Source organism: Pseudoliparis swirei, chromosome 4 (genome assembly GCF_029220125.1).
Source record: "Pseudoliparis swirei isolate HS2019 ecotype Mariana Trench chromosome 4, NWPU_hadal_v1, whole genome shotgun sequence".
Lineage (NCBI taxonomy): Eukaryota > Metazoa > Chordata > Actinopteri > Perciformes > Liparidae > Pseudoliparis > Pseudoliparis swirei.
In genome coordinates, this window is record NC_079391.1 from 12,798,088 (window position 1) to 12,821,886 (window position 23,799).

Below are 23,799 nucleotides of genomic sequence, written 5' to 3' on the forward strand. Positions count from 1 at the left end.
CCAGAGGAGGAATGTCTCTCAGCTGTCTGTCTGTCAATCCGCTTCCACTGCCTCTAGCGCACAAACACAGGCGCGGTGGCGGCGCAGCAGGGAGAGAGACGTGATGATGGCGCCACATGGCGTTTAGTTCAAATAATGTTCACAATTCGAACTCTTGTCAATTTGAGCTGTATTCCCATTACACACTCACAGACTCAAGTTAATAGATAATAGTGTGCTCCCCCGCGATCTATTAACGCTCTTAATGCTTCTTACATGTTAATAGATAGATAGATAGATATATACTTTATTAATCCCCAAGGGGAAATTTGTCGTGACAGTAGCAGCAACACACAAGAATAAAAACAAAACACAAAATATAAGAAACAGGGATGAAAGATATAGAAGTATACAAGTAAAATAAAAGTAAAATACAAAACAAAATATATATGTAAATATACAACACACATGCATACACAACACACAACAACACTGACAGATCAAATACAAAAAATATTAAATATAGACAGAGTGCAAAAAGCAAAGTGTGTGTATGAGTGCAGAGCAAATGAAATGAAATGTGTGTATGTGTGTAGTGCAAACAAATGAGATGTGTGAAGTGCAGATCAACATAGTGTAAGTATTCAGTGATTGCACTATGATCTGGCAAGAGGTGATCTGTTATAGAGCCTCATAGCCGCCGGCAGGAAAGTTCTCCTGTATCTGTCCTTGTGGCAGCGGAGCGTGAGGAGACGTCTGGAGAAAGTACTCCTCTGTCCCTGTAGGAGGTGGTGGAGAGGGTGGTCCGGGTTGTCCAATATGGACAAAAGTTTCTTCAACGTCCTCCTCTCCACCACCTGTTCCAGGTGCTCTAGCTGGCAGCCGATGATGGAGCCAGCCTTCCTAACCAGTTTGTTAAGACGGCTGGTGTCACCGGCCCGATGCTGCTCCCCAGCAGACAATGGCAAAGTGCAGCACACTGGCGACAACCGACTGGTAGAATAACTCCAGCATCTTGCTGCACACGTTGAAGGATCAAGCTTTCAGGAAAAAGAGTCGACTCATCCCCTTCTTGTACACAGCGTTGATGTTGGCCTTCCAGTTCAGTCGGCTGTCGATGGAGACGCCCAGGTACTTGTCCTCCTCCACCATGTCCACGTCCACTCCCAGGACATTCAGAGGTGTAGGAGCTGTCGCCTTCCTCCTGAAGTCCACCACCATCTCTCTGGTCTTGGCCACGTTCAGCCGCAGGTGGTTCTCATGCATCTGTAATACATACATGTAATTAATAACATGACCCTGCCAGAGATTTCTGCATGACCCTGCCAGAGATTTCTAATATGTTACATTTGGTAACATATTAATTATATTCTTATTTGATTATACTTGTGCATTTTGTATCAAGGTACGAATTTAAAATCAGCGTGTACTTGAGTAGTATGTATGTATTGCTCCTGTTGCTCTAAATATTGAAAGAATCACCCCACTAAGCCACATGTATAGTAATCCAGTGTTAACAGGACACAAGGAGCTACAGACCAATGTGGCAGCCTAACGAATTTTATCTTGAAGATTATTTATTTAGTCAGTATGAACGTTTATCTTAATATCATTATGTTTATTATTGTCTTCAGTAAGTGATTATCTTTTGAACAATGAGTAAACAACCTCTAAAATAATTGTTTAGTTGTAATTCATCAACCATTTACCTACTTTTTAAAGATTTGCATTTGTCATTGTCAAACAATCCATGATTGTTCAAAGGCCTAAAATAATAATACATTTTGTTTGTCACTTTACATGGTAAAAACAAATAATAGAAACTAAAACAATAGATTACATGACAGTAAGATACAATAAAAAACATAATGAACTATCACAGGTTAAAAGCTGATTTAAATAAATTAGTTTTAATAGGGTTTTGAAAGTGGCGAGTGATGGAGACTGCCTGAGATGCTGAGGAGAGAGTTGCAGAAGGAAGTGGCAGCAATGGAGAAGGCCATGTCCCCCCAGGTCCGATGCTTGGACAGAGTAGGAGTAAGGATTAAGGAGTAAGGAGGGGCGAAGTTGTAAAGGGCTAGGTGATGAGGAGAATCTTTAACTGGATTATTTGCTGTATGGAGAGCCAGTGGAGGTTTTGAAGGACTGGGGTGATGTGATCTCTGGTGCGGGAGTGAGAAAGCAGACAACAAACAAACAAACACAAACATAATGATCCAACTTTTCAACATGATCGCTTGGTATCTTGAATTGCATGTGGTTTTCCAGTTTGAACCCAAGAAAGAAAGAAAAACATGGGCATACAACTCAATTTGTTTGTTTTCATGTCATGTTCAACATTGGGCCCAACACGGTCCGTGTACATTTTGTTCGTTTGTTCATTTGTTGTACACAGAAATAATCAACTTGTCACTTAATCGTTGCATTCTTTAATGCAACACAGTTCATAATATAGATTAATCAAAGTAATGTGTGCAGAGTTGTTGTTGTTATCATATTTATATTTCCAACTCATTTTGCTGTTTCTTGAGTGAACACCGCATAGCCTGTATGAGGACACGCAGAGTAAGGGATTCACCTTCAGTGGACCTCTCTTCAGTTAGCACCCAGTCACAGCACTGTGCTTCACCTTTAACCTCCATTACTACATCATAACTGTTACTGTCATCATCATCAACATGTAACCTGTTCCGTTCTGACTGAGTGTCTTAGCCCCTCTGACTACATCACATCATCATAATGTAGCACTTTGGTCTCAAGAAGGATTCAGCTCTGTGTTGTGTCTGAACACTGTTTTGAGGAGTTGACTACATGGGTTATTGTATCAGAGTGAAACATGGAGAGCACAGCTACTCTCATACTTCTAAGATGTCTCACAAAGTTTATAGTAGTCAAATGATTGTTAGGCGTTTTTGCCTGTTTTAGCCGTATGGCTATATCTCTGCATATACATTTAGATAAGTCATATTCATTGTATTTGTACACACTTAAAACTGATTCTGATTATATAAATAACAGTTTTGTAGTTTTCTGTTCCTGTGAAACTGAGCAGCAGCTCACATGTACTTATATCTGATCCAATGGCATCTGCACACTTCTAGATTAGCAAAGAAAGACACTCTTTGGTATTTTCTAATTCACAAATTAAATAATCCCCTAAAAGCGAAAGCCTTCAGAATTAGTGGTGGCATTGCATTGTGATTACATTCCTATATTTGTATTGTATTGCTGTATCCTAATTCCTCAGATTTTTCCATCTGCAGTTAATCTGCTCACATGAGTTACATCATCAAAGTTTTGGCTTCCAAGAGATGTTCCAAATTACAGCACAAATGAAAAGTGAAGTGAAGAAGGCAGATGAACCGTCCTGACTGAGCTTCCACTAAAGCTTCATACCTGCTATAAGATCAGGTTAAAATGGTGATTAAAATTTGATTTACTAACTTGGTTGGCTCAGATTGTTTTTGATGCTCTGCTTGTTTATCATTGATGTCTTTTCCTGCTGTGTGATTATAGAGCTTATAGTGTTTTTCTTTTTAAAGAAGAGAAAATTATATTATTATATTACCAGTTTGGAGACCCCAATAGTGCTCTCCAAGTATTTGGTAGTTTTCCTATCTTTGGCGTATAAGGACTCATAAACCCCCACCAGGAGTCCATTTGACTTTGTTAACTTTAATCAAAGGAGAAGTGTCCTGCTGCCTGTATATAATCACAAACACATGCTACCTGGAAGGGATCTGATCATTTAAACCCCTATAAAGGCCAAAATATTCTACTCAGGCTAAATGTAACCTTTGACCTTTTGTGATGTCAGGTATAAATTAATCAAATTTATACCAAAAGCAGGCTTCTTCATACCAGTGTTATTGGATGGAAACTTCATTTTTATGAGACAGTGCCATGCTGGTTTGTCCAACATGATAAAGAGCTGGTAATCTTGTGCATTGGTTCCCAACCAAGTCCAGGGGTCAATCTGAGGGATCACGAGACAGGTAATGGTAGCAAATATGTAAATAGAACCAATTCATCTGGTCTGTGCTCTTGGATTTAAGTGTGACAAATCAATCAATGAGGTATAGTATACTACCATCTAGTGGTAGACAAATTATTCCTTTGCTCTGAATCTCATTCTGCGGTGTTCGCTCAAGAAACAGCAGAATGAGGTGGAAATATAAATATGATAACAACAACAACAACTCTGCACGGACACATTACTTAAATTAATCTATATTAGGAACTGTGTTGCATTAAACAATGTAGCGATTAAGGGACAAGTTGATTCTTTCTGTGTACATATATACATGAATATTAAACTTACTATAGTCACTACTGTCGCTAACACATCCAGGTTTATTTATTTTGTGTGTTTGCATCATATAAGACTTTAAATACGAATATATATCACTGGCTTTTATTTTGAAGTCAAAATAAAACAAAACAACAAAAAACAAACGAACGAACAAAACGTACACGGACCTCCAGCCTCCCTCTTTGAAGACGTTGGGCAAGTTGTCTCAAAGTTATACTGGGAACTACAACTCCCAAGGCTATGCATTCGCCGCCGGATGTTCGTCCTGCACAAATTTGGCGCTGATCTATCCGGGTACTTTATTCACTGCTTCCTTTCGCGCCGGGTAACCGGAGAGCTGTGCGTCCATGTGCGCAGTGACTGGGAGCTGTAAGACGTCTGAAATATAACAAATCCGAGCCGCAAACAGAGTTTTCGTGATGGATCCTGAGTCTTTGGTCGAGGCCCTTCGGGGGACGATGGACCCCATCCTACGGGAGGCTGCGGAGAGACAGCTGAACGAGGTACATGTTGAGATTAGCCGCTAATGGTGATGGAGGTTGTGGTGCGGTCCTTGATCGGGCCTCGGCCGTTCACAACATCAATATGGTGCGATCACACAGACGGGGCTCCGCTGCTGAGGCGGACCATGGGCGAGATACCAGGCCACAATACTTCCTATTGTGCCCTCGCTCATATCAACAGCGTCGCGCCACTTGTATGAATTAAATGGTGTTTTTATTTCCATGCCACTCAGTGCAAGTAACCAACGTTAGCTTCTTCTTGAGCCAGCTGTATCGCGAATGCTAACCAGCTAGCTCAGAGGAGCTAACTACTTATTAGCTCGTCACCCACAGTTTCGGTTTAGTTTTGACTAATTTCGGAGCTGACACGGCATGAGAATATGATGGCAGGTGTGGTGAATAGCAAGTGAAGCGGCCTGAGGCGCATGGTGTGTGCTAGTTATCGTATTTAACCACCGGATAGTTAGTCCTAGCTGTGCGGCTAATGTCAGCGAGCTAGCTTAGCTGGCTCGCCGTGGAGCCGCTACATAGCTGCTGCTCACGTGTCACTGTGACATGCCCCGGAGTGATGATGACATTATACAACAACGCAATAACACATTCGCGAACCAGCTTTTTCTCTTCGCTTGCCAGAGCCCAACTTGTTCTGCAATGGGTGCCTTTTCATAGCTGCTTTAGTAAGACATAAATGTAGTTTTACGTGAGCAGAGCTCCACGTGAGCGGCTGTGAACCAAGTTAGCAACTATGCCGTCCGAGCAACAGTCGGGCTGTTTCTCCTGTTGTGTTTTCACTTTGAGTTTTCATATTTGTTTTCGTCTGCAGACTTATGGAATGTTACTGTCTAAATTACCTCTAGGTCAGGTTCCAATGGCTGAGATTGAGACTCACTTTGGCTGTAGCTTGAGGCGATGGGGTGCTCTGTCTTATGTGACACATGTTATTATAGTTGAGGAGAAATTAATAGTTTGTTTAGTTTTCCATTAAATCTTATTCTTAAATATAACAACGCCTTCATGTCATGATTTCAAGTCATTTCCCCCGTAAAGATATTTGAAGCTCGTATTTTGTTTATCACCTGTATAGATCATGGAAAATCAGTGCTTGCAGGGCAGAGGCCTTGCATTGTTTTGATGCCTTATTGTGTAAGTCTGTACGGTTAAATCGCAGTACCATGATTATGTTGAATATGTGTTTACCCTTCATACATGTTTATTTTTGGCAGTGCAATTGTCTTGGGTTGCTTTTTACACCCACACCTGCATTGATAGTAATGGCTCACTTGACTGGCATCTCTCGGAGAGTATTCTTACACAGCAGACTGGAGTTTTTCCGAGTTGTCTACAGAACAAAAAGTCATATCTACTGGAGGAGGATGGAGTAAATCCGTTGGCGAGAATATTTTCTAAATACTGTGCTTTGCGTAGTCATAACTCAGATTTTTTTTTTTGCGGCTTGACAAGATGTTGAGATGCATTGTGTTTAAAACTATGTTGATAGACTTGAGCTGCATTGTGAGATTAGTTGCTCATCTCCTGTTTATCACCTTGACATCTTCCCAGGAACAACCAATTGCAGCGTTAGTTCTGTGAGGAGGCAATAACCCATACTTGTATGGCCTTTACTTATTTTAAGTTTACCACCTAATTATGATTCGATTCACTAGTATTTCATTTGCCTGAGACACCTGACTGATTTGAGGTGTGCTGGTGGTTTGTGATGGAGCCCATGTTTTTTTTTAAAGATAATGTAAAATGCAACAAAGCACCATATTAGTCATCCATTTCAAAATATAAACCTCCCATTTGTATAACTCCAAGTAGGGTTCATGCAAAAATAATATGAAACCTACTATAAACTAAATGGGATAAACAAATATATTCTTAATGTTGTTTCAGTGTTTTATGGCCATTAACATTCTGCTGTTCTCTATTCTAATTTTCAGGGTCACACCCAGGTAAACTTTGTGTCCACTTTGCTGCGTGTCACCATGTCTGATCAGTTGGATTTGCCTGTCAGGCAAGCAGGTGAGTCCCGACTTTAACTTGTAAAAACAGTTCTGCATTCTGTGAAAGATGCTCTGATAAACAACTATGTGGAACATATAATCGCCTCTGCATATCTTAATCATGTTAAAAGTTACAATGGTGATCCTTAAGATTTAAGTCCTGATTGATTTTAATTATCTATTTATATTATTGTGCTACTATGGGCCAGCACGGTTGCCTCTTTCAGCGAGAGACCGTGACTTTAAAGACATTTATTTAAATGACAATCTCCAAGATTGCACCTTTAAAGTAAACACTCAAAATATGGATTTATTCCCCGCTATCTGCTGGCAGCTTAAGCAGCGGGGCCAGCACATCTTTACAGTCAACTGATTTGAGTTAAAGCCGAAATGGAGATTCAACACGAACAAATTAGGGTTACGGGGCTGCCAGATTTGTCTTGTCAAACACATCATACAGGGAAAGGGTTTAAGATATTTATAGAAATAAATATTGGTGAAGCTGGGTGAATACTTCACCTTGCCGTTAATGCTCAAAACCATAAAGCATGCAAGAAATGAGGTGCAACATAACACTCCTCTCACTGTGACTTGCCACTTTATTCTGCATTTGACTCAGATTTTGTCCTATTGCATTATTATCATGAGCAATGGTCTCGATATTTTGCATGATCCCAAGTTAAATAGGTCACTTATATACTGGTATCCGAAAAGATAATTTAACCACGTAACATGATTCACACATGTGTTTTTGTGTGGCTAAAGTGCCTCGCTGAAGAGCAGTGGACACGTGGAATTTGTTAAATATAGCTTGTTTTGCTTCAGTCAAATGCTGCTCTGGGAGGAAGGTTTCATCGGAGGGAAAAATAAGTGTTCAAAGTGAAATCATGACAAGTTGTTCCAGAAAGTAGAAGGCATCTGCATTGTTGTGTCCACCAAGTATTTGTAACATTACCAGCAAATTAAGCTGTTAAAGAGCTGTGCAATTAATTACTTTTCCATCTGTAGGAAAATGTCTTGACGGTGTTTAAAGCAGAATATGGGGGGGAACAGCTCCTCACATTGAAAAAGACATGATTCAAACTATGTTTTTTGTGTTCATTTTGTCATCTTGAAAAAACAAGTGTTATCCCGATAAGGAGAAATCAAAGGGTTGTTTCTTTTTTATTACTATTCATGTTTAGATCAATTTAGCTGATGCTAGATTAATTCAAACGGCTCCACTCAATCTGACAGTAGGAGCTGGGTGAAGTTGGCAGAGAGATGCCGAGAATGGCAAGAGGATCCTTGATGGGTTTATTTGTGACTGTTTGTTTTTCTTGAATATAGTCTTACTAACTGAATTATATATATATTTATTTCAAATGAAGTATAACATGTTGCCTGTATTCCTCAATACATACATAAGAAACAATTGGGATGTTAATGATTTTTGTTTTGCTTGAAAATTAAGAATTCCTTCCAATAAGTGAAACATTTGAGTTAAAGACCTCTCTGACTACATTCAAACACTAAATCAACTAGAATGGGCACTCGGTAGAGCGCATACCTTCGCATATCACAAGATTGGGCATTGAATTATGAACATGTTGGCATTAGTTGCATGCCAATTGGATACAAATTGACCCTTCTATAGTAAAAAGAAGATGTTGACCTTTTCATGACCTTGACCTTTGACCCGATCGATCCCAAAATCTAATCAAATGGTCCCCGGATAATAACCAATCATCCCACCAAATGTCATGTGATTCAAGAAGATGTTGACCTTTTCATGACCATGACTTTGACCCGATCGATTCCAAAATCTAATCAAATGGTCCCCGGATAATAACCAATCATCCCACCAAATTTCATGTGATTCGGTTTAATACTTTTTGAGTTATGCGAGTAACACGCATACAAATAAATAAATAAATACACGGCGTTTAAAACATAACCTTCCGCATTTTCAATGCGAAGGTAATTATGAGATTTTCCATAGTAAAAGCCACTCTTTTCTACTGTGAAACAGCATAAAAACACATTGCGTCGTATTTTCAGGACATCTTTCACTACATTCATACAGAAATGACTTAAAATCTAATGACATTTTCCTCGTGCTATTTTCCTATTAATTTACAAGAGGGACAGGAAAGATGCTTTGCACTGCTTGTATATATTTTTTATTTAATCTTACTTCCATTTGTACTCTTTAAAGCCTTATTTTGAAAACAACTAAACAGTCACAAGTATCCTTTTAACTTCACTTTGTCTGCCGTCCGCTTCGTAGACTATATAGTTTTTTGTCAATCTTTTTATATGCAGACTTCTTCACAGTTAATGGTCTGTATTTGGTTGCACTCTAATTCAAGCCTCAGTTGATTGGACCGTGGAGATACCAGTGACTGATTGACTGCAGTCACCTATGCATGCTGGCATTGTACTCCTAATGAAAGGAAACAACCCTTTGTTAACTTGTGACAACATTGATTATATCGTTATCCCGAGATATTTACAAACACATGTTTCAATCAAGTCTCTTTAGGGCTTTTGTTCAAACGTACATTGACTTAATCAATCCACAAATGTCATCTTTTGTGTGAGAACAGTCACTTTGAAATGATCATTTTTAATTTCATTATCAGTAAATAATCAGTTTTATCAGTGAATTAATGATCATTCATCAAAGTCGTTTTATAACAGACCGCACAATTTAATGTGTGTTTGAGTTGTTTTTTAATCTGTATTGGCAGCATATACAGGACATGTTTTGAGATCTTTGCTGCCAAATGTTTTTCTTTTCTTCTTCCATTCCTCTTAATTGTTTGTCATAGCAGAAAGGACTTTGGCCTTCTTTTTTTTACCCGCCAAGTAAAACAATTATATATTCATCATAGCTACGTGGGTTAATTGAGAAGATTTTCATCAGGTATAACCAGGGGTGCACATAACTTTTTCAGTGAGTTACTCAGGTGAGTACCGGGAGATGGCGTTTGGTACTCACTCCATATGTAGCGTCAGCTTTTGTGACGTCCACCTCCGGGGGGGCGTGCTCTGCGGCGCGCGAGACGGAGAGCCGAGAAGAGTTAACGCGACACGTAAAGACAGAATGACATGCTGTTGGTTAGAGCCGATCAATATCAGATCGGTCAAGTACACAAAGGCGTGAAGTATCACAAGTGGCATTACGCATTGTTGATTATTTTCGCACCTGCGTACCAGTTATGTGCACCCCTGGGTATAACTTACTCTCTCATGCATTTGGTTCCCATGTTTGTTTAGATTAGATTTAAGTGAATCGTGCTGAAATTGGCTTTAGTAGGGATTTAAAAAAACTTCAGCTCATTGTTGGTGTAATGTTTGCGTACAGTGTGGGATTACAATTTTTGGTATACAGTCATTTTAACAGCCTCAATCCCGACTGTTGTGATACGTTTCTGCAATGGAGTTGCAGTTTATTAAAGTTAACAAACTCAAATTATTCAGCTGTTGTGTTAGAGAATGGCTGAATTTGATGAGCACTACTGTTATCATGCCTGAAGTCGGTGTTTCACCTTTATTATTTGCCCATTTTTTGTCTAGTTTAATTTAAATTTGAACCATGTTGAGCTTGCAGCAGATTCATTCAGTTTGCAGTGTTGGGTGATAGTGTAGTTTGGTCATAGGCAAAGAGTGAGAGGGTTTGTGCTCAGTCAGCATTGATAGGCTGGATTATGATTGCCTCGATAGCAGTGTAGACATTTGTGTCAGCAGTCTGACGTTCGCCAACCAGACCTCACTTTTCCACTCCCTCAGACACTTTCTCCTGCGAGCAACTGAACTCGCAACGGGGCCCACATTGTAGATGTGAACCCAGCTCACGCCCTTGTGCCACATTCAAAACTACTAAAATACAGATGAAAGAATTTACTGTCATAATGAAGTAAATGCAGTCAATACGATACACCATATATGGTTTTTAAAATCCACTTGAATCTACACGCATACAAATCACTTGGTGTATACAATACATTGCACATGAGGAAAAGATGCTGTATGTATAAATAATGTCTTGCTGTTAAAGGGCTGACCCGTGTGCTTTTCTCTCTGTCTAGGTGTGATTTACCTTAAGAACATGATAACCCAGCACTGGAGTGATGGCGACGGTGTAGGCACAGAGACTCCCATCAATAACATTCCCGATGAGGACAGGCTGTTCATTCGAGACAACATAGTGGAGGCCATTATCCACTCCCCCGAGCGCATCAGGTAACCACACAAACCCTGCTGGTTGAGTAGAGTGAGAGGCTCTCAAGATATTTGGTTTTTCCATCTATGTTCCTTACTAGTCACTTTTTTCTACTTTGCATATAGTATTATGGTTTTACTCAATCCCAACAATATTGTTGTAACTTGTCAGAGTCCAGTTGACGACATGTATCCACCACATGATCAAGCATGACTACCCTGGCAAGTGGACGACCATTGTGGACAAGATTGGCTTTTACCTGCAGTCGGACAACAGTGCAGGATGGCTGGGCATCTTGCTCTGCCTTTACCAGCTCGTCAAAAACTATGAGTAAGTCAGCGTTCTCGATCTTAATTTTATATTGTATTGGAACATGTGACGTGGGGTAAACATTGTGCTCGTGTCGCTGATGTAACCTGTCTGTAAAATAGATACAAGAAACCAGAAGAGCGTCAACCTCTGGTGGCTGCCATGCACATCTTCATGCCCATGCTGAAAGAACGCTTTATCCAGCTGATCCCTGACCACTCCAGTGACTCTGTCCTCATACAAAAACAGATCTTCAAAATCCTCTATGCCCTCTTCCAGGTAAAGTTGCAGCTCATGACATCGTCTCTTAAGGGGGGTTCAGGAAGAATAAAAACCTGTGTTTTGTCTGTTTCTTAATAAAGATGTGTCTTAAAAAGCCTTTCAATCGTTAAGCTCAACCAGTAGCCGATCTCAGACGTGTTGTCCAAGGCCGGTATGTTACGCCGTTATTTGTTTTTTCTGTATAATGTGGACCGAGATGGGAACGTTTTTCCGTTGCTGATCTGGCAGCTAAGGTAGTTAACGAGCCAATGTCTTTGTGGAAATGGACCGCCAGAGCGGCAGAACGGGTGTGAAGTTTTGATGTTATTTGTGCATCCCAACTTTTAAACGCGTAAGCAGCCGTTAGCAACAGCAAACCAGAATGACAACGATGTTGGGAGATGAGGTCCTTCCTGGCAAAGAACAAGATCAACCAGGAGATGACAGGAAAATTAAAGGTGCAGCCACTGTACATCGTGTACGTTATACCTTATAGTAGACCAGCCCTTCAAAACAAGATCTCAACATTGAGCATACATTGTGAGTGGCCGTATCAAACCTGCAACCCCGTTTAAAAAAAGATTTGTAGTGGAAGGTCGGCTCATCTTTTCTCCTGGCATGTGGGCGTGCTATCTAAAATCACACACTGGGCAGGTATTATGTCGCCAATGTTTGGTTTAGTGTGACAAAGCAAAGTCTGCAGTATTACTTAATCTGTTTTTAAAGTGTGACTTATTTCAATACAATAAGTATTTTATTCTTAAATCTGTGATGCCCCCTTTTTGGTGTGAACATATCTAAATATTTGGTACACAACGATTAATCCTAAAAAAAGAAGACGTTCTTGTTCATCTCCACAGTACAACCTCCCCCTGGAACTCATCAACAGGCAGAACCTGACGGAGTGGATGGAGATCCTCAAGACAGTCGTGGATAGAGATGTGCCTCCGGTAAGGACGCCAAATTAATTCATTCTGCACCAACATGGCCAATTACGCTTTACACAAGATTTGTGTTCCAAAATGTAAACCTTTCAGTTGGACCAAAACCGTTTGTTTTTGGTCCGCAGGAGACGATGCAGATAGATGAAGATGAGCGACCTGAGCTGCCATGGTGGAAGTGTAAGAAGTGGGCCCTTCACATATTGGCTCGTCTGTTTGAGAGGTAAATATCAAATAATTTTTCTCAAACCTATTTTTATTATTTAGTAAAATGTAAAAACATGTTTACCGTTTGCTATATTAAACCATCTTTGCAGGTATGGAAGCCCAGGCAACACAACAAAAGAGTATGCAGAGTTTGCTGAACTTTTCCTCAAGGAATATGCAGTTCCTGCTCAACAGGTAAGAACTTCAGAGGATGTAATGTAAACGGTAGCTCCAGTCAGACTGCACTGTGTCTTTTCGAAGTGCATCTCACAAGTGTGTAAGGAATGTCTTTGTACATCTGTCTACTAGGTGCTGCTGAAAGTCTTATACCAGTACAAGGAAAAGCAATATGTGGCTCCCAGAGTTCTCCAACAGACACTCAACTACATCAACCAGGGCATAGCGCATGCTCTGACGTGGCGAAACCTCAAACCACACATCCAGGTACTAATAAAACATGTCTAATGTACTGGTTGTCACCAGTAGAAGCTAAAGCGCTGCCAATATGTGTCGGTTCAATCAACTGATGAAAGAAACTACTCTCCTGACATCAACATCATTCCTGATTGTGATTCTTTGTGTTTTTCAGGGCATCATTCAGGATGTGGTCTTCCCCCTCATGTGTTACACAGATAGTGATGAGGAACTGTGGCAAGAGGATCCATACGAGTACATCCGCATGAAGTTTGGTAAGAAGAGAAAGCTGATGCCTGCAATTCAAAAATATTATCATTCTGCACCTGTAATGATTAACCATTTTTCCAATCTCTGCTGTCTCCTTAGACGTATTTGAGGACTTCATTTCTCCAACAACGGCAGCCCAGACGCTCCTCTTCACTGCCTGCAACAAGAGGAAAGAGGCCAGTTGAAATTAATTTGTTGTTAATTTCCTTAAAAGCTTAGATTTGTTATCCGTTTGAACAACCAGCCCTACAGTTAATATTGGTTGACGCCTAATCCGGTGTGTACTTGCTGTGTTTAGGTGCTGCAAAAGACGATGGGCTTCTGCTACCAGATTCTTACTGATCCCGCCTCTGACCCCAGGAAAAAGGATGGTGCCCTCCACATGATTGGCTCTTTGGCTGAAATCCTCCTGAAGGTAACATATCTTTCAACCCAGCCTGTTGGCACTACTTCGTTAATTATTAATATTTTCTACACATTTGTTTACATTCAGAGCGTAACAGGTTTTTTTCTTTTTCTCCATGACTTCATGAGCATTCAGTCGGAAATTAGTATTTAACTGGGGAAAAGGATTATTGTGCAGAAGTTGGTTTAGCTATGTGCATTTAGAGAAAGTGACAGACTATTGACCGAGAGTTGGTGTGTTTTAACGGTTCACAATTCCCCCTAATATCTATTTTAACCTCTTCCACTCCACCCCCATTTTTGAGCAAAAACGCCTAAAATGATCTGACGAAATTAAAATGGCTGTAGTTTCTGAACCCCTCTGAATAAATTTATCAATGAAGGCTTTCTAGAAAGATTACCCTTGTGATTACTTGTGAAAGTGTCAAAAATCCTTTAGGTCATACAGAAACAGAGCAGTGGGCCTTTGAAGTCAGTCAAAATGTAAGATTTTTGTCCCCCTAAAATAAAAAAGTATATTTCAGTATAAATAACTGCCTGTGACTGTATCTGTACAGGAAAAGGACAGTATAGGTGTGTAACTGCACTAGTACTAAACACATGCTTCAAATTTGAAGAGGATAGGACAAAGTATGACAATCCTACATTGTTTTTCATGAAAAGATCCAGGCGGAGCTCCAAAAAGGACATTTGCAGACTCCAAATGCACACATGGTGCCCAAATGATATTATAAGACACTGAAGGTGTTTTCCTTTACATGTTGATATGTTTCAACATATACCAATGTAAAGAACTGTCATATCACTGCAAAATATAACTTTTACTCCAAGTAGAGCAGATGTATTGCTAAATAATATATACATATAAATATATACTACATATATATATAGATATATATACACACATAGTGACATATATATGTAGTATATATACGTATATAGTACATAATATATATGTATGTATAAACATATATATATTTCTATACATGAACATATATATTCTGTAAGGAGAAGACTGGCTGCGCCCACGTATTTCAGAGGAGTTCCGTTACGTGTGACTCAATTTGCATATACAACACGTCCTCTAGAGTAGACGAAGGGATTGACAGTCTAACCTAACTGTTACTAATAAAATGTAGTCAAACAAAAACGGAGCAAATCACCGTGTTCATGGCCCGGCAAAGACAGCGCGGTCTCCTGGCTTCAACACATTACTGTCAGGGAAGACACAGCGCACCAAAAAAACTTCCGCTAGTACTTCCGCTAATACCTCCGCTAATACATCTACTTAGAAAGTGTATTCTATACGTTTTCTCCGTCGAAATGTTGCAAGACCCGACTTGCTGCATTTATCGCGACTTTAGACATTGTGTGTTTGGGCTCCTCTTGTGAAAAATTATTACGAAATAAAAGAAAATGTATATGTTCTTTGCAAAGATGAGGATGTGTTGAATGCTGGGACACCAAACATGCCCATGTTTATTGACGTGGTCTGCGTGAGCAAGCCGTTTAAAGGGAAGGGGAGGGTCTTAAGGACGCCGGCATCCTCAGTGGAGTGGAAGAGGTTAATATTGCTTTGAAAACACATCTTTCAAACAAACTGAATTTAATAAAGTTTCTCTCAAAAAATATAGTTCACAATTACATTTGAACACATGATAATTAGGCCTGCAACAACGAATCAATACAAATAGATTAAAAAAAGATTAATAGTTTACAGCCAATTTAATTATCGGTTCATTGTGCCGTGCGATTATTACGCCACTCAAAAGCCGTGGAGATGTTTGAGTATAATAAAAAAAGTTTGAGTTGAGCGCAGAGTTGAGCAGCATCAACAACAACAAAAGAGCAGAGGTAGAAGAAAGACCATAATGCTGCGTTGCCAAAGCCAATCAGCGTTGAGATGCTCCGCTCGTCATCACGGACGTCATGGCGTTGGTAAATCTAGCCTGCTGCTAGTCTAGTAGCGCTGCAAGCGGTAGTTATTCAGACGTAGTCGATGAATAATCGACAGATTGATTGATTAATAAAATAATGGTTAGCTCAGCCCTAATGATGATATTATATATTACCGTTACTCAATAATAATTGTTACTGAGTAGAGCCTGAACGCACCACAATTTGACTCTTGAAAGCCTCCATTAGCTTTTTACTCTGTTTTGCACCGTGCCAATCGACTGAGAACGGCAATGTTAGTTCTTCTCCTGCCGATTTGTCATTCTTAATGTAGCATTATAAGGGGAAAAAACAAGGTGCGTTCCCTGAGATTGGTTCGTGCTGCGGTTTTGACTGTTTAATTTATCCTCTATGCCATGGCACCAGTCAATGCATTAACATGCAGGGTACTTGGTGTGTTTGACTGCCTTGTGAAACGTGATGTTTTTTTCTTTCTCTGCACAGAAAAAGATTTATAAGGACCAGATGGAGTTCATGCTGCAGAATCACGTCTTCGCCCTGTTCCGCAGTGAACTGGGCTACATGAGAGCCAGAGTAAGTGATCATGCCCCAACAGGCAGACCTGAGATGTAGCTTTACTGAATGAAGTCACTTTGAATTGACACAAACTTGTGTTCTCTCAGTTCTTAGATTTTGATTCTCCTCAACCTCTGTTTTCACACAGGCCTGCTGGGTGCTGCATTACTTCTGTGAGGTGAAGTTCAAAAGTGACCAGAACCTGCAGACCGCTCTTGAGCTCACTCGCCTTTGTCTAATCAATGACAACGAAATGCCAGTTAAGGTGGAGGCTGCTATTGCCCTGCAGGTTCTCATCAGCAACCAGGAGAAAGGTGAGAAGTTATGCCGCTGCTGTTAACTGACTTTTCTCTATTAATGTTAGTTTGTGGTTCTCTTTGAGTGTCTGAATTAACTTGTGTGTTTTATTCTTTAGCCAAAGAATACATCACCCCCTTTATCCGGCCAGTGATGCAGGCACTCCTCCACATTGTCAGGGAAACGGAAAACGATGATCTCACCAATGTCATACAGAAGATGATTTGTGAATACAGTGAGGAGGTGACTCCAATTGCAGTGGAGATGACGCAACACTTGGTAAGTGCAAGCACTAAAGACGCTACCCATTGATGTCATTTCACATACCATCCTTGAATGCCTTAATAAACTTCCCCTATGGCTGTAATGTCGGAGTAGAACTGCAATCCTAGGAACAAAAACTAATTTTTAATGATCTATAATGCTTGCAAAAAAACTTAATTTAGATGAAGTAAAGGCAACTAAGATAATACTGATCTGATTAAACCCAAAATAAACCGATTAGGTTTCTCCAACACTAATATGCCTGACAATAATAACTACATATCCAAGTTAAGGTACGAAGAATATGATTATCTCGACAAATTGCCAGAAAACATTCTTGCTTTTCTTCATCAGAAGTTTGCTAAAATAAAAGAGCTACTTTTAACAGTGTTTGCCATGTGAATGCACTGGCTGTTCCCTCTCAGAAAGATACTGTGTGGAGCTCAATGGATGGTGTCACATACAACAAAAGCAAATCCTCTATTTTGCTTGTAAGAGAAAGCTATGGTCGCATATTTAATTATTGTAACTATTTATTCAAAACAAACGTTCTTAAAATAGTCGTCCTACCTTCTGGTAAAATGTATGTATACATTAAGTCCATAGACACAGTCATAAGGGTCTGTTTTTACTTTTCAGGCTATGACGTTCAACCAGGTGATTCAGACGGGCCCTGATGAGGAGGGAGGAGATGACAAGGCAGTGACGGCCATGGGCATCCTCAACACCATTGACACATTGCTAAGTGTGGTGGAGGACCACAAAGAGGTTAGAAGCATAGCCATTAAGCGTGCCACACACATACACACACTTCAAGCTGATCTCGGTGCGACTTCCTCTGCAGAAGCAGCTCTGGTCTGCTGCAGCGTTCTTGCCAAAACACTTCAGCTACCCACCAACTCCTGGGAACACGCTCTGTTCTCACTGTGCAAAATGACTCAGAGTCTGAGGCAGACGCTAGAAATAGTGCCACCATGTCTGCTATAACATCCGAGTGCTAGTGCTCGAAGCCATTGGATTTGACTAGGGCTGCAACTCATGATTATTTTGATAATCGATTAATCTGTTGATTATTTTTTCGATTAATCGCATTTAAAAAAAAGTAATTTTCAACCCTTTATTCAAAACAGGGTTCGTACGGTCATGGAAAACCTGAAAAGGCCTGGAATTATTAAATGGCTATTTCCAGGCCTAGAAAAGTAATTGAAAAAAATAAAATCCCCAAATATTTGGAAAAGTAATGCAAATGTGTTATATCAGTCGCGTGCAATTCCAGGATGCTTTATTTTCATTGGTTGCTGGATTAAATCTTACCCAGGTACAACAGATAAGTTTTTTTTTCTGATTGGCTATTGTGTAGCCCATTTCTTTTTTTTGATTGGCTGATAAGTGGCACCTCACAGCAGAGCGCTTGATTCCTCCATGGTGAGGGCAGCGCGGCCAGCTCATGTTGGCGCGCTGCGGCACATTAAATAGCCGAGAGTTGTTTTTCAGCGTGAGAAATACGATGTGTGGCGGGAGTGCGTGACTTAAGACCGAAATGAGTGACTGTCACTCTCAATGCGTGACACTTGAGAGACCTGATAACATCACCCGTAGGCGCACTTAGCTACGTGAATGTCTCCGACTACGTAAATGACTTCCGCATCCAGCGCCACGAGAGCAGCAGCAGCCAATTAGATTCATCAACAGAGGAGCAGCTCAGCGCTGATTGGCTCTCACAACGCAGCGTTCTGTCCTCTCCCTCCGCTCCGCTCTTGTTTCTCCTGCGCCGCTCTGCGCTCAACTCAACTTTTATAAAACTCCGCGACTTATTGAGTGCCGTAATAATCGCGCGACACTTAATCGATAATGAAATTCGTTGCCAACTATTTTAATAATCGATTTTTGCCGATTTTATCGATTCGTTATTGCAGCCCTAGATTTGACCAATAATCACTTTACACTGAGGGTAATTCATTGCTTAACAATTCAACAATTTAGGTTTCAGAGATGGTCAGTGTATGTCATTTCACTACAAATAATTACAATATTTTTTATTTGACCAAATAACAGGAAATGTAACCTGTTGAATTGGACATAACTTGATTGACTCATTAGGTACACAAAACAACATTAATGGAGAAGAGGTGCTTGTCGTCATTGCTTCTAGTAGATTTTTACTCAAAATGTCGCACTGATGGTTAGTTATTTATATAATCAGTCCTTTCCAGCCACCCTTTCGTATACAACTTTCAGTTGTATACAGTGGCATTACAAACATTCGGTTAAAATGTGCTTTAAACAGTTTTGAAGTGTCTGTAGCATACTGTGTATGCATCATTACGCATTAACATTAGTTATGAGTTATTTTCAGACGGAGAGGCTCTGTTTGTGTGCATACGCTGAACTCCAATGCCGAAATACAGCATTGAAGATTGATGGACAGTATTAACCAAGCCAGTTCAATTATATGTTGTCAGAGTATTTGTAGTCTAAGGAACTTGTGGTTGAGATGAAACTGACTGAAGGCTTATCTTCTGTACCAAGTTATTTTGATCAAATCCTCACTACCTTAACACTTGTGCTGTTTCAGATCACCCAGCAGCTGGAGGGCATCTGTCTGCAGGTGATTGGCACCGTCCTGCAGCAGCATGTACTGGGTAAGCAAGTCCTTCCTTTGTTCCCACATTCTACCAGCATGTTGCACTAAAGCTATGGCTACCTGTCTATATTGATAAATAGACTTTTATTTACCTCCAGTGACTCACTTGTCTTGACCTATTTTCTTTTCCTAGAGTTCTACGAGGAGATCTTGTCCTTGGCTCACAGCCTGACCTGCCAGCAAGTGTCAGCACAGATGTGGCAGCTCCTTCCACTGGTGTACGAAGTCTTCCAGCAAGATGGCTTTGACTACTTCACAGGTATGGGTTTAGCTCAGAACCAGATTTGAAATAGAAAGGATCATTAGTACCGGAGCCATACTCTGTAGGAGACAGTTTTCCATAAAATAGATTTGATGTAAACTCAGCTGATGGAAAAATAAATGTTTCTGTTTCAGATATGATGCCGCTTCTTCACAACTATGTCACAGTTGATACAGATACACTCTTATCTGACACCAAATACCTGGAGATCATCTATAGCATGTGCAAGAAGGTACGATAATGCATTTGACAATGCATTATGTAACAGACTGCTCATTATGTGAGGTGATTGGTCTCTATGAGGAGGTTTACTGAAGTCTGTCACTTCACTCAGGTCCTGACGGGTGATCCTGGCGAGGACCCAGAGTGCCATGCGGCCAAGCTACTGGAGGTGATCATTCTGCAGTGCAAAGGTCGAGGCATTGACCAGGTCAGGGTCTAACGAATTCACACCTCACTAGTTAGCTGAAAAGATACGATAAAGATTTAAGTATTTTAATGTCAGGACATTAAACATTAACATTTGGGATGATAATATTCTTAATAACAAGTATATCTTCAATAGAGCAAAACTGTCTGTTGTTGCAGGTTGTGCCATTGTTTGTGGCTGCTGCATTGGAGCGTTTGACGAGGGAAGTGAAGACCAGCGAGCTAAGGACTATGTGCCTGCAGGTGGCTATTGCCGCACTTTACTACAGCCCCCCTCTTCTCCTCAACACTCTGGAGAACCTTCGCTTTCCAAACAACACTGAGCCGATCACTAACCACTTCATAACCCAGTGGCTCAAAGATGTTGACTGCTTCCTTGGGTAAGAGGTTTAAGAGTATTTCAACACTGCAATTGAGCACTATAGTACACCCAGTCTTGACGGTTAAAACCGTGAACAGTTTCTAAATGTCTTGACCCTGGTAATAATTACAAACACTAATCATATTCAGTGTCATACTTTTCAAACTATGGCTGACCTATTAGTCATTTTTTGTTGCCACTAATCTTTTGATGATGACATGCTAATCTCTGGGGCTCTGTTTCAGTCAGCTAGTAAGATAAACTGTTATCAGAAATGACTAAGTTGTTGTTCCCCTTGCTCCCCGCAGCCTTCATGACAGGAAGATGTGCATTCTTGGAATTTGTGCTCTCATTGACCTCGAGCACAGGCCTCAGGCTGTCAACCAGGTGGCCATCCAGCTTCTCCCAGCAGCCATCCTTCTGTTCAACGGCCTCAAGAGGGCGTATGCCTGTCGAGCAGAGCATGAGAATGACGAGGATGATGACGATGAAGATGGAGAAGATGACGATGACAACGGTAGGCATTAATGTTGATGTATTCCGTGTCGTATCAGTCAAGTTCAGTATTATTCTGCAAGGCGAGTTAAGTATATTGAGGTGTTCCTTTTTAACTCTGATTTGAAAGTAGCCGAGCTGGGCAGTGACGAGGATGACATTGATGAGGAAGGCCAGGAATACTTGGAGATGCTGGCAAAGCAGGCGGGAGAGGACGGAGATGACGAAGACTGGGAGGAGGATGACGCTGAGGAGACGGCACTTGAGGGCTATACTACAGCTGTAGATGATGAAGACAACCTAGTGGACGAGTATCAGATCTTCAAAGCCATACTACAGAGTAAGACGGAAACCTCCTGCAAATGAAATTGAAATGGCTCAATAGACGAGTATCAATCACTAATCTCACTTTACTGTGATTTAGATATCCAGAGCCGTGACCCAGCATGGTACCAGGCGATAACACAGTCCCTTGACGAGGATCAGGGCAAACACCTTCAGGACATTGGCACACTTGCAGACCAGAGACGGGCAGCACATGGTGAGCGCCTGCTGAGACTGCAATCCAAATTTCCAATTAAACTCTGATGCGGCACTTCAGTCTGACAATAAAGCAAATTATTTTTTACATGCTATTTCCTGCTTTCTTTTCTTGGTTTCTGTTTTTTTGTTTTCATTCAAAATGTTCTTATAAATGAAATTTCCTCTAAACATTTACCTGGAGTAAAAGAACTATTAATTACGGCCTTTATCGAACTACACAGTCTAGCATGTCGCAATCGGCCACCGTTGTGCCTTTTTAAGGGCACCAAGATATGAATCTGGGAGGATACAAAAAAGAAAATAAATGTTTGTTGAAATCAAAGTTCAGTTGTAAAATGCCATTATGCTGTGGATTGTCCTGCCTGCATGGCTTATGTCAACGCTTGTGGCCTAGGGTTTAGGGTCTGTCAATGAACCGCAGTGTCCAGTGTTTGAGTCTGTTGTTCCAATCTCTCTCTCATTCCTGTTATCTGTCTGTTGACGAATAATAAAGTCATAAAATGCCCGAAAATGCGTTGGATCACATTGTGTGGCATGTAGTCTTGTCTCCGAATTCTGTTCCTGTGTTCTGTGGACGGGGATGCAGGGGAAAGATTTAAAAGCTTTATTCGTGTGACAACATGTTGTCTGTCTGGGACTGTCTGACTAACAATGGCCAACTGATATGGGTGGTCTAGCACCAGCTGTGTATGTGAGCAGTAAACGAGACTTCCCATCAGGAAACCGCTTTTGTTCCCCTCACGTTTGTGATTTTTAAGCACTGTTGCTTGTTATCTTATTGCAGAATCCAAGATGATCGAGAAACACGGCGGGTACAAGTTCACAGCGCCAGTGGTGCCATCTACTTTCAACTTTGGAGGCACTGCTCCAGGAATGAATTGAGTCATCCGTTCTACTTTTTATTACTCTGTGACTGATTGTAGTGAAGTGAAAAAAAGCTTGTGTTGTTCCCTTAAGTAGTGGTTCCAGAACTGGTTCTTCTCAGTCATTCTTCAATCTGTCAAATGGGAAATAGCACCAGAAGATGTGGGAAAGCAACTAAAATGCAACCAATGGCTGGGGAAAACAAACCAAGAACTTGAGCACGATGCAAGAGAAGAAGCTCTGAACAACGTTGTCTTCTGGAGCCCTTTGTGGTGGGGATACCACGACGGAAACTCTTTTGTTTTTGTTTCCCACTTAAACAAATTTGGGGGATTAACAGTTAGAAATTGATGATGGGACTAAATATTTCATTATCACTGTGGCCAAATGGCCAAAATAAGATTATACCTCTGGTAGTGGTGATATCTACATTATTTTCTGCATAAACAAACATGTTTATGTACATACAAGCCAAGGTTATTGATTTTTCAAGTAGCCTTGAAAAACAACCAGAGGCATTTGTAAAGTGTTAACAGCTGTATTCATATGTAGCATATTGGATACTTCATAGCACTATGTGATGCCTGATCTCTGTAAATTAATGACTAGCACTTTCATATTGTTCAGGTCTCCTAGCCTTCTGTATCAGACTGCACATTTTTTTTAAATTGAAGACTATTTAAAATGATAAACAGCTGTAACTTTGTTACTTTGCAAGCGACTTCTGTAATATCTGGTTACAGAGTGGATCAGTGAGCAACTCGGAAACTGTTGATTTCAGGAAAAAAGGAGAATGCTCTGGGTGTTCAGTGTGGCTACAGGACGTGTTTGAGCACTGGAAGTACAATTGAATACATCATTGAAGCATGTACAATTGGACTTATCGTGAAGGTCTCAAGCTTTTGGTTGGTGTATGGATGAACCATCTATATATTCAACAACATATTAAAACAAAGAAAAGAAAAAAAGATAAGGTATTCCATGACCAAGTGTTTCCGTATCAAGGTTTATGAATTGTCCTCCTTTTTAGATGTTTTGGTAGCAGCTCTGAAGCCCACAGAATAACTGACAACTTGATTGTAACATTTATTTTGTGTCCGCAGAGTAAGAATACACTTACATTTATTTTTTAAATGCCCCAAAGAGTGGTCCAACATCAACAGGCACTGGACACAAATATTTTCTTTTTTTTAGAGAAGACACTTAACATTGTCTCTGTAGCAAAAGCAAATGTGTAATTAATATGGTAACCAATAGCAGAATTGCACTAAGTGCTCTGGGTCCTGTATTGTGTATGTTGGCTATGTTGCCACAATTTACTGACACATGAATAGAAAAAAGCAAAGTGTGATTA

At 40.5% G+C, this 23,799-nt stretch overlaps 1 protein-coding gene across 2 annotated transcripts; it reads left to right on the forward strand.

The window, feature by feature from the left end:
* Positions 1–4,612: 4,612 nt before the first annotated feature.
* Positions 4,613–23,430, forward strand: ipo7 (importin 7). 2 transcript variants are annotated; one of them, XM_056412380.1, is made up of 25 exons: positions 4,613–4,794; positions 6,738–6,819; positions 10,874–11,027; positions 11,179–11,337; positions 11,439–11,595; positions 12,438–12,527; positions 12,647–12,741; positions 12,836–12,920; positions 13,035–13,169; positions 13,315–13,414; positions 13,509–13,585; positions 13,708–13,824; positions 16,215–16,304; positions 16,435–16,600; positions 16,702–16,862; positions 17,487–17,615; positions 19,423–19,489; positions 19,625–19,750; positions 19,888–19,985; positions 20,088–20,183; positions 20,342–20,562; positions 20,852–21,060; positions 21,169–21,378; positions 21,463–21,579; positions 22,366–23,430. In XM_056412380.1, the coding sequence occupies exons 1-25, from the start codon at positions 4,711–4,713 to the stop codon at positions 22,461–22,463; spliced, it is 3,123 nt and encodes a 1,040-aa protein (XP_056268355.1). In that variant the 5' UTR covers positions 4,613–4,710; the 3' UTR covers positions 22,464–23,430. The 2 variants fall into 2 exon arrangements, with proteins under 2 accessions (XP_056268355.1, XP_056268356.1); XM_056412381.1 differs by having other exon boundaries at positions 21,172–21,378.
* The last annotated feature ends 369 nt before the right edge of the window (positions 23,431–23,799 follow it).